The 13,242-nt window shown below is 32.8% G+C and overlaps 1 protein-coding gene and 1 long non-coding RNA gene across 3 annotated transcripts; one reads left to right on the forward strand and one right to left on the reverse strand.

Moving 5' to 3' along the window:
* Positions 1-572: 572 nt before the first annotated feature.
* Positions 573-1,112, reverse strand: LOC145030380 (agamous-like MADS-box protein AGL62). The gene has a single exon (XM_078978757.1). The coding sequence runs from the start codon at positions 1,110-1,112 to the stop codon at positions 573-575; it is 540 nt and encodes a 179-aa protein (XP_078834883.1).
* Positions 1,113-6,819: 5,707 nt separating this feature from the next.
* LOC145029334 (uncharacterized) lies at positions 6,820-8,492 on the forward strand. 2 transcript variants are annotated; one of them, XR_013676474.1, is made up of 4 exons: positions 6,820-7,081; positions 7,177-7,391; positions 8,008-8,083; positions 8,173-8,492. It is a non-coding gene; the product is annotated as an uncharacterized LOC145029334 (long non-coding RNA). The 2 variants fall into 2 exon arrangements; XR_013676475.1 differs by lacking the exon at positions 8,008-8,083.
* The last annotated feature ends 4,750 nt before the right edge of the window (positions 8,493-13,242 follow it).

Raw genomic sequence — 13,242 nt, forward strand, 5'->3', positions numbered from 1 at the left:
AAACCTTCCTCGCTAGACCAAAGAATTATCAATTAGTTCATCCATCTCATCCATACATAATTGTTTGGATTGAAACTTTATTTTGATACTTTTGCAGTTCAGTTGATATGGTATAATTGTCACTGTTCTATATGTGGAATGCTGACATATGAAAATCACATTTTATATACCAATTGCAAAAGAGTTCATTATCGCAATGCACAGTGTACCCAACTTCTACTAGTTTGCATATAAATTGTAACTATACCTCTAATACTAAAAACATAACATTACTAGTCCAAGGCAACATGGTAGTTATTATTTTCAAACACAAACATGTTTAAATTCTCATATATGAAATGAGCAAGCCAAAAACTTGTTGTTTTTTTATGTTTTGAACAACATGCCACCTTGTGTGATTAAAACCTAAGAAAGTATTTCATTTTCAAAAAAAGGAAAAAATAAAGATAAAATCTTAGTTAGTTTTGTAAATATCACATTTACAACTCATATGATTTAATCCAATAAAACAAAAAGATATTTCAAATCATCAAGATTACAAGATACAAAAAGAGTTGCACCATACACGGGCTTTATTGTTGTAGGGTTAGCCACCTATTCCCTATAAGCCTCTCTACTTGTCTTTCAGAGTTCTTCTTTAGTTCCAGTATTGCATCTTTCAATATCTCTAGCTCTTCTACTCTTAGGATCTCCAAAGGAGCATCCCACCAACAATCCTCTTGCCTAACATTCCTTATCTTCTTAAGTTCTTCACTAGTCTTTTTCTCAGCTTCCAGTTGACCAAGCAAGTTGGTGAGGTGCATGTTGAGTTCTTGGATGTTGGAATTGCGATAATGTTGCACAAGTTGATATGCCCTGGATCTTGATCTTGAAGGATGACTTTGTTCCAAAAAGTGATCTAAAACACTTTGAACATATGGATGGCCAAATGAGAAAACTTTTTTAGTTGGGGAGAAGATAATGATCGCCATCTCCACCCCACAAAGGGTGCAAAGTTCGCTAGCCTTTTTAAAATGACCTGCATACCTCTTTGAGAAAGCCACCAACAAGTTGCTCTCATTGGTTATTCTTTTCATCTCGATCTTTTGTCGTCCTTTATTCTGTCGAGGCATTTTCAAGAGTGTAACAAATTTTAACTTCTTGGATATATGTTTATGGGTTTTTCATGGAGAAACTGGTGGATTTTAAAGAACTCATATATCATTGCAAATGTTGGGTGCATTAATGATATCATAAATTGTTGATTATTTTTAATCTTTAAATGCTGGAAAATACATTTTTACAACCTCGGCAAATATTGGATACAATAAATGGTTTCTACTGTAAAGGAAATTTAAAAATACTATCATTGCAATATATATTTTTCCCCTAATGCTTTTCTAGAAAAAAAATATACAAGATGCCTTGCTTGGAGATTTATTTAATAATTTCAAAGCAATAAATTTTTTGTTCATAAATATTATTTAATAAATTTCCAAGTAATGCCATGTCATAGATTTTTTGAAAAGATAATTTGAGGAATAATATTTGTTGCTAAGGTTGCAAACATTTATTATTTCCATTACATTATAAAACTATTGTACTCAAGAGGTTGTAAAAATATGTTTTTCTTCAATTAAAAATAACAATTCATTTAGTGTGCATATCAGATCATTAGTGCACCCAACACTATAAGTTTATATGAGCCCTTTAAATATCTATTAGTTTGAGAGTCTACCCAACACTATAAGGCTAGATGAGCCCTTTAAATATCTAGTGGTTTCTTTGAGAGAAACGAGAAAACACGCATCTAAGAAGCTAACATTAATTAGTTACCTTCCGAATAACTTCATCTAGTCCTTCACTTAAGCTGAAAAGACTAACCGATGAGAGCAGTTTCTTGGTCACTTTCTTGAAGAGGCAATCATGTATTTTCAAAAAGAATACACCTTCATGAAAGCAATCAACAAGCTGGTCTGATTGGTTTCTTACATCTCAAAGGGCATTACTGATGAGAGCAACTTGTTGGTTGCTTTCTTCTTCAAGAGGCATTGAAAGCTTCCCTTGCTGATTCCATTGAATATCTAAGCATAAAGAAACTTTTAATGGACCTATTATTGTATTTTAAGATCTATGGAGAAATATGTAGTGTAACTATTGTTTTATTTTAATATATACTAAAATATAAATTCGAAAACATCTAATCTACAATCTTATGGATTCAAACCAAATATCTTCTTAATTGGTCCTAAAATTTGGATGGACAATGAATTTAAAAATATGTCAACATAAAAATCAGACATCTAAATTTCATTTCATGTCAATCCATCCCATTCTTACTTTTAATACTTTCGAAAGTATATGCCTCAATGTTCCCTTAGTCACCATTGATTCAAAGGAAATTGACTTATTAGGATAATTACTTTATTGTTTTGTTTACAATTAAACAATTTTTTTTGTACACCCGAGATAGTCGGTAACAATGGTAACATGTGAATGCATTTAACAAGTTTGATGGTTAATCATGTACAAAATAAAAATTGTCAAAAATATGAACAAAACGAGAAAATAATTACTCTCCTAAATCATTTTATTTTTATCCTATTTATCTTGCTTTTAATAGAGATTTTATTTTCATATTTGTTTGTATAAACTTTCTAAGCATTAGTAAGCATCTATAATTATTTATCACTCTTCTCATTTATAACATTTTCATTTGACAAATCAATTTTCTACTAATTTATTTTTAGCAAAAACTTATTATCATAAATATTAATTAATCATTGATCAATTCTAATTTTTTTTTATTAATAAATATATTTTTTGTAACAACGTAAAAATTCCAATTTAATTTTTTTTTTTCATTTTTAAATCATGGAATGTAAATCACATCATCATTTCAAAACATAACAAAAATGTTTTCAATACGACTCCCAAGATCTCTATAACATAAACTCCATCAGTGTGGGTGTGTACGAGTCAAGCCTTCGCCTTCCCGCGATCCTCGCTGATACCTGAGACATCAAACACAACAACTGTAAGCATAATTGCTTAGTGAGTTCCCCAAAATACCACATACCACAAATACGCCACTCAAGGCTAAACCTGACCCTCCGGTCAAGATGTCTTGGTGGGACCCTCCAGTCCCGCAGCTCGTCGGACCCTCCGGTCCAGTCATAGCTCGTCGGACCCTCCGGTCCGGTCATAGCTCGTTGGGCCCTCCAGCCCGGTCAATATCGTTGGGCCCTCCGGCCCGGTCTATATAATCACACAACATAAATCATATAGAAATAATGCAGTAAAGCACATAGCATACATAGCATACAATACTCTGTCACATAACTTTGGTTACCTACTCAAGGTAAAGTATAGTGAGAAGACTCACCTCGAATGTCTCGATAATTCGCGAACCCTGGAAATCACTCGTGCTCGAACCTCCGAGCTAATATCCTCCTATAACATCATATATCTCTAATTAATACTTTTACCACTAACGTTGACTATCCCTATCACTGGTCAACTCTGGTCAACGGTCAACGATCAATTTGACCGGACTCGGCGAGTGCACTAGAGTGAGTCGACGAGTCTATGCATTTTCACCAACTCTCTAAGATTCTCATTTAACACGTCGAGTACTCCCCTGACTCGACGAGTTCCACCTGGTAATGAATCATGGGGCCACCGCGACTCAACTCGGTGAGTCCCAACTCGACTCGGTCCACCTATCAATCCCTCTCTAACTCTCTGTGACTCACTGAGTCACCCATAACTCGGCAGGACTACTCACTGGGTGGTTTTAAGGACAATCTTCAAGCTACTCGTCGAGTATGTTCTTCAGACTCGGTGAGTCCATGCCATGCATCAGCTAAAACTTGCTTCTGCGCTCAGATCCGTTCCATACACACATAGATCTGGCCTTCCCAAGCTCATTTATCACATAAAGTCTCAATCTTGGCTGCCATTCAACACTTACAAGGCTCTTTTTGGGGAAATAACCTCTAATATGGCAACCCTAGTCTCCAACTCAAAAGAATGGACATAAAGCATATCATTTGGGGCCTTCTGGACCTGCTAAGGTCCAGATCTAGGTTCCATATCTCCATGGGACCTTTCACACTTCAAATACAAGTCAAATAAGGCAAGAAGAAACCCTAGATTTGACATATCAACCAAAACACGAAGATTAGCTCTGAAAGTTACCTCAAGAAGCTTCCCTTGACGAAATAGAAGCAGATCCAAGCTCCCCAACTCTTCTAGCTTGATCTTCTCCTTCCTTTCTTGCAATAACACACAAATTGATGAGCAAATAGCCTCTTATCTCACTCACAAGGACTCTCAGCTGCTTTGGTGCACTCAAGGATCAAGGTGGCCGCAATGAAGGGCCATAAGGTCCTTTAAATAGGGCTTAGGACCGGAAAATTAGGGTTTCATTAAACAGCGCGGACTCGCCGAGTCCATCCCTTGGACTCGCCGAGTCCAGACGCGAACCTTCGTCCAAAACCGCGACCCTACTCGGCGAGTTCGACCTCTAACTCGCCGAGTCCCCTCACAAAATACCAAAAATATGAAATTAAAAGATACCTGGAAATCCGGGCTGTTACAATTTTAGTTTTGCGAAATATTTTATATAGCTTCTTTTATATATATATATATATATATATATATATATATATATATATATATATATATATATATATATATCTTTTGTTATTAAGCATATAAATTATTTTTAAAGTAACTAGTATTTAACAATAAAATTAAACATGTAATAATAAATATGTAAGGTTTTTTTAAATAAATAAAAAGAAGATACCACATAGCAAATAAAAAAGAATAAAAATTTGTTATATATGTGTTACTACAATTTTGTAAGACTTTTCTAGATTTTGTTACAATATTTTTGAGATTTTTTCTTAGTCTAATTTACAAAATTGTTTTTTATAACCTTTTTAATACAATTTCTTTAAAACAAAAGTATTTTTTAAATATTGTAAAATTATTAATATTTTTTTTATACTTTTTAATTAGAAGTTTATAATTTTTTTTTTCCATTTTTAATACAAAGTTTAAACTTTTCTTTAATGAAAGTATTTAAAAATATTATAAAATAAAGTTATACAAAATTTATGAAATGTTTAAAGAAAGTTTAGAAAGGGTTATATGAAAATTTTTAAATAAATGTATTAAAAAAAAGCACTTAGAAAAGTTTGACACGTTCAGAAAATACTTTGTTTAAAAGTAATTATATGAAAGTTTAAAAAAACATTATACACGAAGTTTGAAATGTTATATTAGAAGAATTTTAATGGAAAGCATGTGTCTTTTATGGGAAAATGAGGAAAGAAAAAGATCACACAAACGGAGCTTGTATTTAACGGTGTGTTGAATTTTGAAAACGTCAATTTCATTCCGGAATTGAAACACAGCTGATGCTAAATACGTTGCTGCATCTGCTTGTTGTACTCAAGTCATCTAGATGCAACATAAATTGCTGAATTACGGTTTGAGTTTTATGACTCTTCTATATTTCTTAAAATGATTCATTTTGAAGACTAAAAGTTTTGTTGTACATTTTGTATTTTATTTTTTTAATTTTTTTAATTTATTCATATTTTTCCTCTATGAACAAATTTAGGGGGGAAATTAGAACCAAACAAAAATTATAAATTCAAAAATCGAAAAATATGTTTATTTTCTTTTTGTTTTTATTTCTTTTTCAGAAAAATTTAAAAATAAAAATTAAAAAATTAAAAATATATTTTTTTACTGTTTTGGGTGTATATTAATTTTTATTTTTAATCTTGGTTATTTTTATATGGTGCTAAAATTATTTTTATTTTTATATTTATTTTTGTTATTATTTTTTTATCTCAAAATTTCATTTGTCTTAAAAAGCGAATTCAAAAGAAGAAGACACTCAAGGAGACTGTATCGGAATTTTCTGTGAAAGAAAAGATCTTGAAAGGAATTGTCATATATAAATTTCACACTACTCTTACATGGAATTGAAGGCATGAAATCATACAAATTGACAGTTAGACAGTTTCTCTCTAAATAGTTGTCGTATTCACAGTATTAAAGGCATGAACTTGTACAAACTGTCAGTTAGGCAGTATCTCTTTAAGAAATGTTGTATCTACGGAATTGAAAGTCTGAAACTATACAGATTGTTAAATTGGTCTTGTCAATTATCTTTACCTTAGAACTCTCATGGCACCACGACGATTCACCTAACCGAGAAATAGATATCACTAAACATCTCATCCAGGGTCTTGACCTTCTCTTTGTCATGCAAAACTATGGAGACTCAAATGTATTCTCGAATACATTCTTCGTAAGTAAAAAATTAATGGTTACCGAAACTAGGGCAATGCACCTCGCAAGGTACGATTATCATTGAATGTCCCGCCAAAGGGCCTTGACCTTGTGTCATACTAAACTGTGGAAATATGTCTTCTGATATTTTGTCACGGGATGTTTTTTGTGAGTTATTCAAATTAACTCTCACTGGTACTAGAACGGTACACTCAGCTGAGATTCAGAAACCATTGAACGTCTCGCCAAGGGTCAAGTTAACTTGTTAACTTGAAAAACTGTATTGAGATCCTTGATCAAGGATACGCAGGGGCTAACATCAAAACTAGTCACGAGTAGTTCTCTAATACTCATCAATCCTAGTATGTTCCTCCGTATTCACACAAATATTGTGAGTCACTACAAACAAAATTACATTTAGTGGCATAGTGACATATTTTTCTTTTGCCATAATTAATGTTTTTAGTGGCACATAGTCTTTTATGCCACTATATCATCTAAAATTCCAATTTTTCATATGCCACGCTTAATTCCCTCCGATATTAAAAGTTTTTCGCCACTCAAAAGTTTTAGGTTATAAACAGATTACACCATACCTGAAGACCTGAACATTCATTGCCCTAGTTCGCTGTGACAACTATTACTCTTTCCCTACTCTGCATCAACAATACATCCAGCATGTCTCCCTCTTTGCATACACGAAGACCATCATTATCACTCTTTACAATTAGCGAGCACCACCAGTAATCAACACACCAACGAATCACCACCATCGCTAAATAAGAAGGTTAGGGTTCTTGTATTTTTAAACCTTAGTTTTATTATATACATGTTTTCTTTTATTTTATAAACCCTTGCTCAAAACCCCATTTCTATGTGTAGCTCATTGGGGACATCGGCTCCCTTATCTCACAATTCCCCTGATGCGACACACGACCTTATAAGAGAAAATAGCCATTCACACGATCCTTATTACACCTAGCAAGTTGGCATGTGAGAGTGTAGAAATGCAGAATTTGAAACATAAAGCTAGGGATTCGGACTTTCGTTAATCTCTCCACTGATTTCAAAATCATCATTTTACGTTTTAATCGGGGGTACTTGCTGATTGCCTAATTCAACTAATTGATGTTTGAGAAATTCGATGGAAGTAAATCCTTACTTTTGAATATTGATTGGTTGAGATAAGTGTATGGCTTCTTCACTAGACAATATATTACTACCTTCAATACTAATTTAACTTCTCTTTGAGGGAAACATTGAAGGAAACATATATGAACTTTTTGGTGTTGGATTAGTGTCAAAATGCATATTAATTTACAATTTGAGAAATTAACTTACAATAGTCTACAAATATAATGAAACATGCCTTCCGGACCAAAGAATAAGAGGGCTGCAAGGAGGAAGTGTGGCTCAAGTACAAAGTATGGATCCTACATATAAAGTTATAATGATTTTTTTCTATAATTTATACAAAAGTAGAAGCACTAAGATACGTTTCATAACATATGTAGCTTATTTATTTACTTTTTGTTTATTTACTTATTATATATACCAATAGGACCTGTATTAATCCTTTTTTTGTTTGTACCTTGAAGAGGATTTTGATGTTGTTGGCGAGCCTTTTGTTGCTTATCCTTTGATGTTATTTGGTGTTTTTTTTTTTTTTTTTTTTTTTTTCTATTTCTAATCGGTATATTCATTTGTCCCAAGGCATTGAAACCATAAGACCGGCCCTGCTTATAATTAAGAGATACTTGGCCTTGGAACTGTTTTTGATTTAAATTCGGTTAGAGTTCTTATTCCTAAATTTAATTAATATTGGTGCAGGTTATAATCATTTGGGTGGATTTTAATTGATGTATCATGTTTTACTAGGTATGAAGGTCTTATCTATGAGCTTGACAGAATGTTAGCAGACAAGAAGTGGATGTGGATGGCTTGTTATATATGCTGATAAAGATGGTGTATTATCTATAATAGGCAGTTATTCGTAAGTTGGATGAATAAGAAAGTTCAAGGTCAACAAGTTTCAGATTTCTTCCGAACAATAATTTAGTTCAATAGTATTATGTGGTTAGTATTTGTACAATATTTAGATATATTAAACTTTTTTGAAGATGGTTGTGTTGTAAATGTATTGAAAATATTGTTTTTAGATAAGTTTGAATTGATGTAATGATATTTTAATTTTGTTTTATCTTAATTATCCTATTATTATTTTATATTCCATTAAAAAAATAAGATCTAATTTATTAATATAAAATTTTTATTTTAAAAAAGTTCCACTAAAAGTATGAAAATAATAATTATTTATGCAGTTACATAATAGCATAAAAATGACATAATAAAAAAAATGTTACTAAAACCCAATTAGGCTGCAGTAGCACAACTAAAAAGTGCCACTAATGGTCTTTACTGGCAGCGTTTTTAGTAACACTTTTTTTTGTGCTGCTGATTGTTAGGGGGTCTTTAGTGGCACTTTTTTGGTTTTTAGTTGCATTTTTTCTGTGTCACTAAATGTCATTTTATTTGTAGTGAGTAGTCTCCATCTGAGCCAAGGTTGGGTCCTTGAACAACTATTGTGAGAAGGGTCTTTATGATTCAGTGATCCACAGAGACTTTTTAGTCATGGTTACTTTTCAAAGATGCATATGTGATTAACAAAGAATATTCATTCGAAGGAACAAGAAGCAAGGTGTAGTTGTATTTGAAGAAGTGAAGATTATTTCTCAACACACAACCTTTCAACTCCATAAGCAAAGTGTAGCTATATTTGAAGTTATGTGTCAAATTACATTGAAGCCTTCTCAATCAATTTGTTGCTATCTATGAACTTGCTGAAGTGATCAATAAGAATCGACCTGTCTGTAATTATCTCTGAAGTTCTTCAAAGCTGAAAGTGTTAATTTTCAAGAACCTATACAAGAAGCCTCTTTATCCTATATGCGTTCAAAGTCAAGTTTTAAAAGAATTCTAACTATTCAAGATGAAGTCATTCATGCAGAAATTCATATGTAGAAATCAAGATAAAAGTTGAAAGTCAAGAACGAAGACTAGATTGAAAAAAAAAAAAAGCTATAAACCAAGGGGGAGATTGTTAGAACATAATTAATGGTTTATACTTTAATTTTGTTGGCTTTTAGTGTTCTCGGTCCAAAACCGAATTCTCCATATTCTCGATGGTGCTTGGACTGAAATCACATTGTGATTTCGGTGGGCTTATAGGATTTCGGTTGGGCTCGAGCTTGTTAAGGCTTTGTATTAGGTTTAGTATATAATGTATTATCAACCGTGAATGAGGTTGTTGGTCCATTAGTCATTCTAAGGAGCTGTGATCGAGATTTAGAGAAAAAGATAGAACCTAGAGCATATTAAGAATCTTATGTACTAGACTATTCTTGAATATAGTGTGCATTGAAGATCCGTGAACTATGTTCTTAATTCATAATAATTGGTTTTGCATTAATCGCTTGATTGGGATTCCGTACTTATCTTGTGATTTCGATTGATACATCTAGAACGGGTTTTACAATAGATGGAGTTCAGACAACAATGGTTTTCCCCATCCTTCTGGAAATGTTTTTCCTTCTGAAGATGATCTTCCACATGTTGATCAAGGTGAAAGAATGTTCCCTTCTTCACGTATTGGTGGAACTGGAAATCGTGCTTCTCCAATTCTTCCTCCACATCCCCCAATAATTCTCCCTAAGCCTCGTTTTCTTCAAGCTGAAAAATACGAAGTCACTCAAGCCCTATTGGCTAGTAAACATCAAGATGGAAAGTCTGCATGTGTGCATGTTCTGAAAATGAAATCGCACATTGACAGATTGTGAATGTTGGGTGTCGTTTCCCAAGGGAGTTGGGCATTGATTTGGTTCTCCTTTAGCTTCGTGACTCATATAGTCAATTCATTAAAGACTTCTATAAGAGGGACCACGACATGACCCTAATCAATCTAACATATATGTTGATTATTGTTGAAGTAGAAATGCATAAGAGCACAAATCAAGCGAATACGTTTTTAGGGATCTATCTCCCAAGTTTCCATGGACATTAAAAATGGCAACATTAGTAGTCTAGAAAATGTTTCTCTTCCCAATGGAAAGGGATCAACCAAGGTCAAACCGTTTAACTATATGGTAAAGAGAGAGGCTGATTATGAGATAGTCTCATGTGCTATTCCTGAAAAGTCCATATGTTTCAATTGCCAATTGAAGGGGCATTGGATACGAAACTGCCCATAATACCTGACAGATCTCAGAGATGGTAAAGTCAAGTCGTATGACTCTACTTCAGGTACATCCACTATCTAACCCTACTTTGTTAAGTTCCTATGCAAAGATTCTTAATACATGATGTGATAGTCACATTTTGATTTTTTTTTTTTTTTGCAAGATCTAAGAGAAAGAAGGAAGCTTGAGAAGAGTAAGTTTAATCTGATCATGAGAGATGGATTTTGATCGCATGGTTCAATGATTAGATTTTGGAAGCTGTTGCATAGGAGTTATGATAGATTAATAGATTGCTTAGCAAATATCTAGAAACATATTTTTCATATTTTGGCATTGTAAGGACAAATTTTTCCTAATATTATCAATAAAGTGAATTTATGTATTTATTTACTTTGTATTTCCTTGCAATAGCATTTATGAAAATTGGTGGTTATATTTCTATTATTAGCAATGTTAAATATGAATGTGATTCTTAATTATGTGTATGAGAATCTTGATCATTGAAATATCATGACTAAAGCGTTGATCACATCTCAAGTCCCATTGTGGATATAGGTGGATTTAAGGTGTAGTTTAGGAGTAGTTAGATTTGCCGTTTCAAAAAAAAAAAAAAAGTAAATGACTAAAGGATCTAGTACACATTGATGTGGACTATTTAGATCCACCGCAAAGAACAATAACTCTATTCATCAAGGTTTACCGATGTTTTAGTGAACATGGATGTGTTTATAAGATTAAGCTGAATTATAAAACTTGAAAAAGTTTTCAAAGTGTAATAGAACGGATAAGAAGAATCTATTAGGCCGAGAGATAAAGGTTTCTTCGGTATGAAAGAAAAGAGAGTACTTTAGTATCATGATTTATGATCATCTTAATGATTATGGAATTATGTCACAGTTGGTCCTCTAAGAACATCTTAGTGCATTTGTATGACTAAGAAGAGGAATCAGATATTGTTGAAATGGTTTAATCAAGAGATGAATCATACTTCGTTTCCAATCAAGTTCTAGGTTTATAACACCTCCTGAAATGTGGATTAGAAATGTTTTATTACTCTAGCACATTTGGAATTGGAAGTTGTGATGTTTTGGTTAAAACTACGATAAACTTAGACCAATTCTATGAAGTGTTTCTTGACGCGAATCCACACTAACTTTTGAATATTTGTTTTGTTCGTCAAGGAATGCTCCTTGAGAGAGAAACTTATATGTTAAGAAGTCAGTGGGAGTCTTATTGGTCTTGAAAAGTTTTAGGAATCAATCAAGAATAAACCTTTTAGTTATCACTAGCACACGAACCTGAGGTTGATAACCTATCGTGTAAAGTTCACACATTCTTGTTTCTGTGCATTTTCCAGTTGAGTTCGCAATGCTTATGAGTTCGATGGTTCTCATTTGATTGAAAAAGGCAGAGCACACTGATCAGTGATGGTATATTGGTTAATGGAAGTGAGCTTCTTGACAACTTGGAAGTGCTGGTAGGCCCTTATGCTGCCAGAAGGAAAGAAATTAAGAATAAGCAATGTTTAGTCCATGAAAGGGAAAACTAGATTTGATTTTGGTTTTATCCTCAATCTTATCTTATGATTGTAGGTTGGAAATGATAAATTCACATGGATAGGAACACATACACCATAAAATCTAGTTGGAAAAAGGTTTCGCTCTAATTCATGAAATGGTTATGAGGAAACACTTTCGCTAGTGGATTTTATAATCTGATTAATATCATTATGATTAGCAGTTGTGATAATTGCGTTCTCAAATTCGCATATGATTACGACATCCATTTTCATAGTTTGAATTGTGAGAATTGGCAAGAAATAGTTTGAACGTTCAGGATTTATATTTGTAAGTTATTAATGGGTTTAAACACACACATATGCTATCTAATGAAGGTGTATGAGCTTGAGAAATCTACATGAACACTTATCAAAGAATCACGTATCAAAAATCTGCACTTTAGTAAGAAAGTCAATAGTACTGATTTCTAGAAGTCCAATTGATTTTTGGATACATGTCAAAGCTAGTGGGAGCATAATTATTATGCTAAGTATTACAGGTTGGCAATACTAGTTGTAGGAAACAAAGATTTCAAATGTGCAAAGTTTGGGAATTGTTTCGCTATAAAAGGATTTAGGGGAGATGACACTCATACTTCATTTCAAATCTAAAAGTTTAGATTGAAAGAATTTAATTAAACTTAGTCATGGGTATATATAGATATCATTTTGATAGGAAATTCAATACATGGAAATATTATAGCAAGAGACATGACTTTATGTGAGACATTATGTGTCGAATCCCATGTGTCTCTGATATTAGATTAATTACATGTGCTATATTATTCACTTATTCTGATTTTTCCAAATGCCTAGGGCATTAAGAGGGAAAAGGATTAGAACTGGATATGACTAGAGTTGTTAAACAACTGTTAAAGGACAATCTGAGGTTCGCTAAAGATTGGTTTCTTGTGGATAGTTAGAAGTATAATATAAAGGGACCATAGTGACATGTTTCAGATTGGGATAATTCTTGATCAGAATTGATTGTCATATGAGAATATGGAAATGTTTCCATAATGAGAGTTGATAATTAGAATCTACATGTGAGTTAGAAACCTTAACGCAAGGAAGGTGTTCAAGGAGTTACTTTGAATTTGATACTTCGTCACCAAGAAATTTTTTTACTAACAAAGATTCAATGGAGCATTTTGT

The sequence above is a fragment of the Lactuca saligna genome, chromosome 2 (assembly GCF_052625555.1).
Source record: "Lactuca saligna cultivar CGN05327 chromosome 2, ASM5262555v1, whole genome shotgun sequence".
In the NCBI taxonomy this organism is placed as follows: Eukaryota; Viridiplantae; Streptophyta; class Magnoliopsida; order Asterales; family Asteraceae; genus Lactuca; species Lactuca saligna.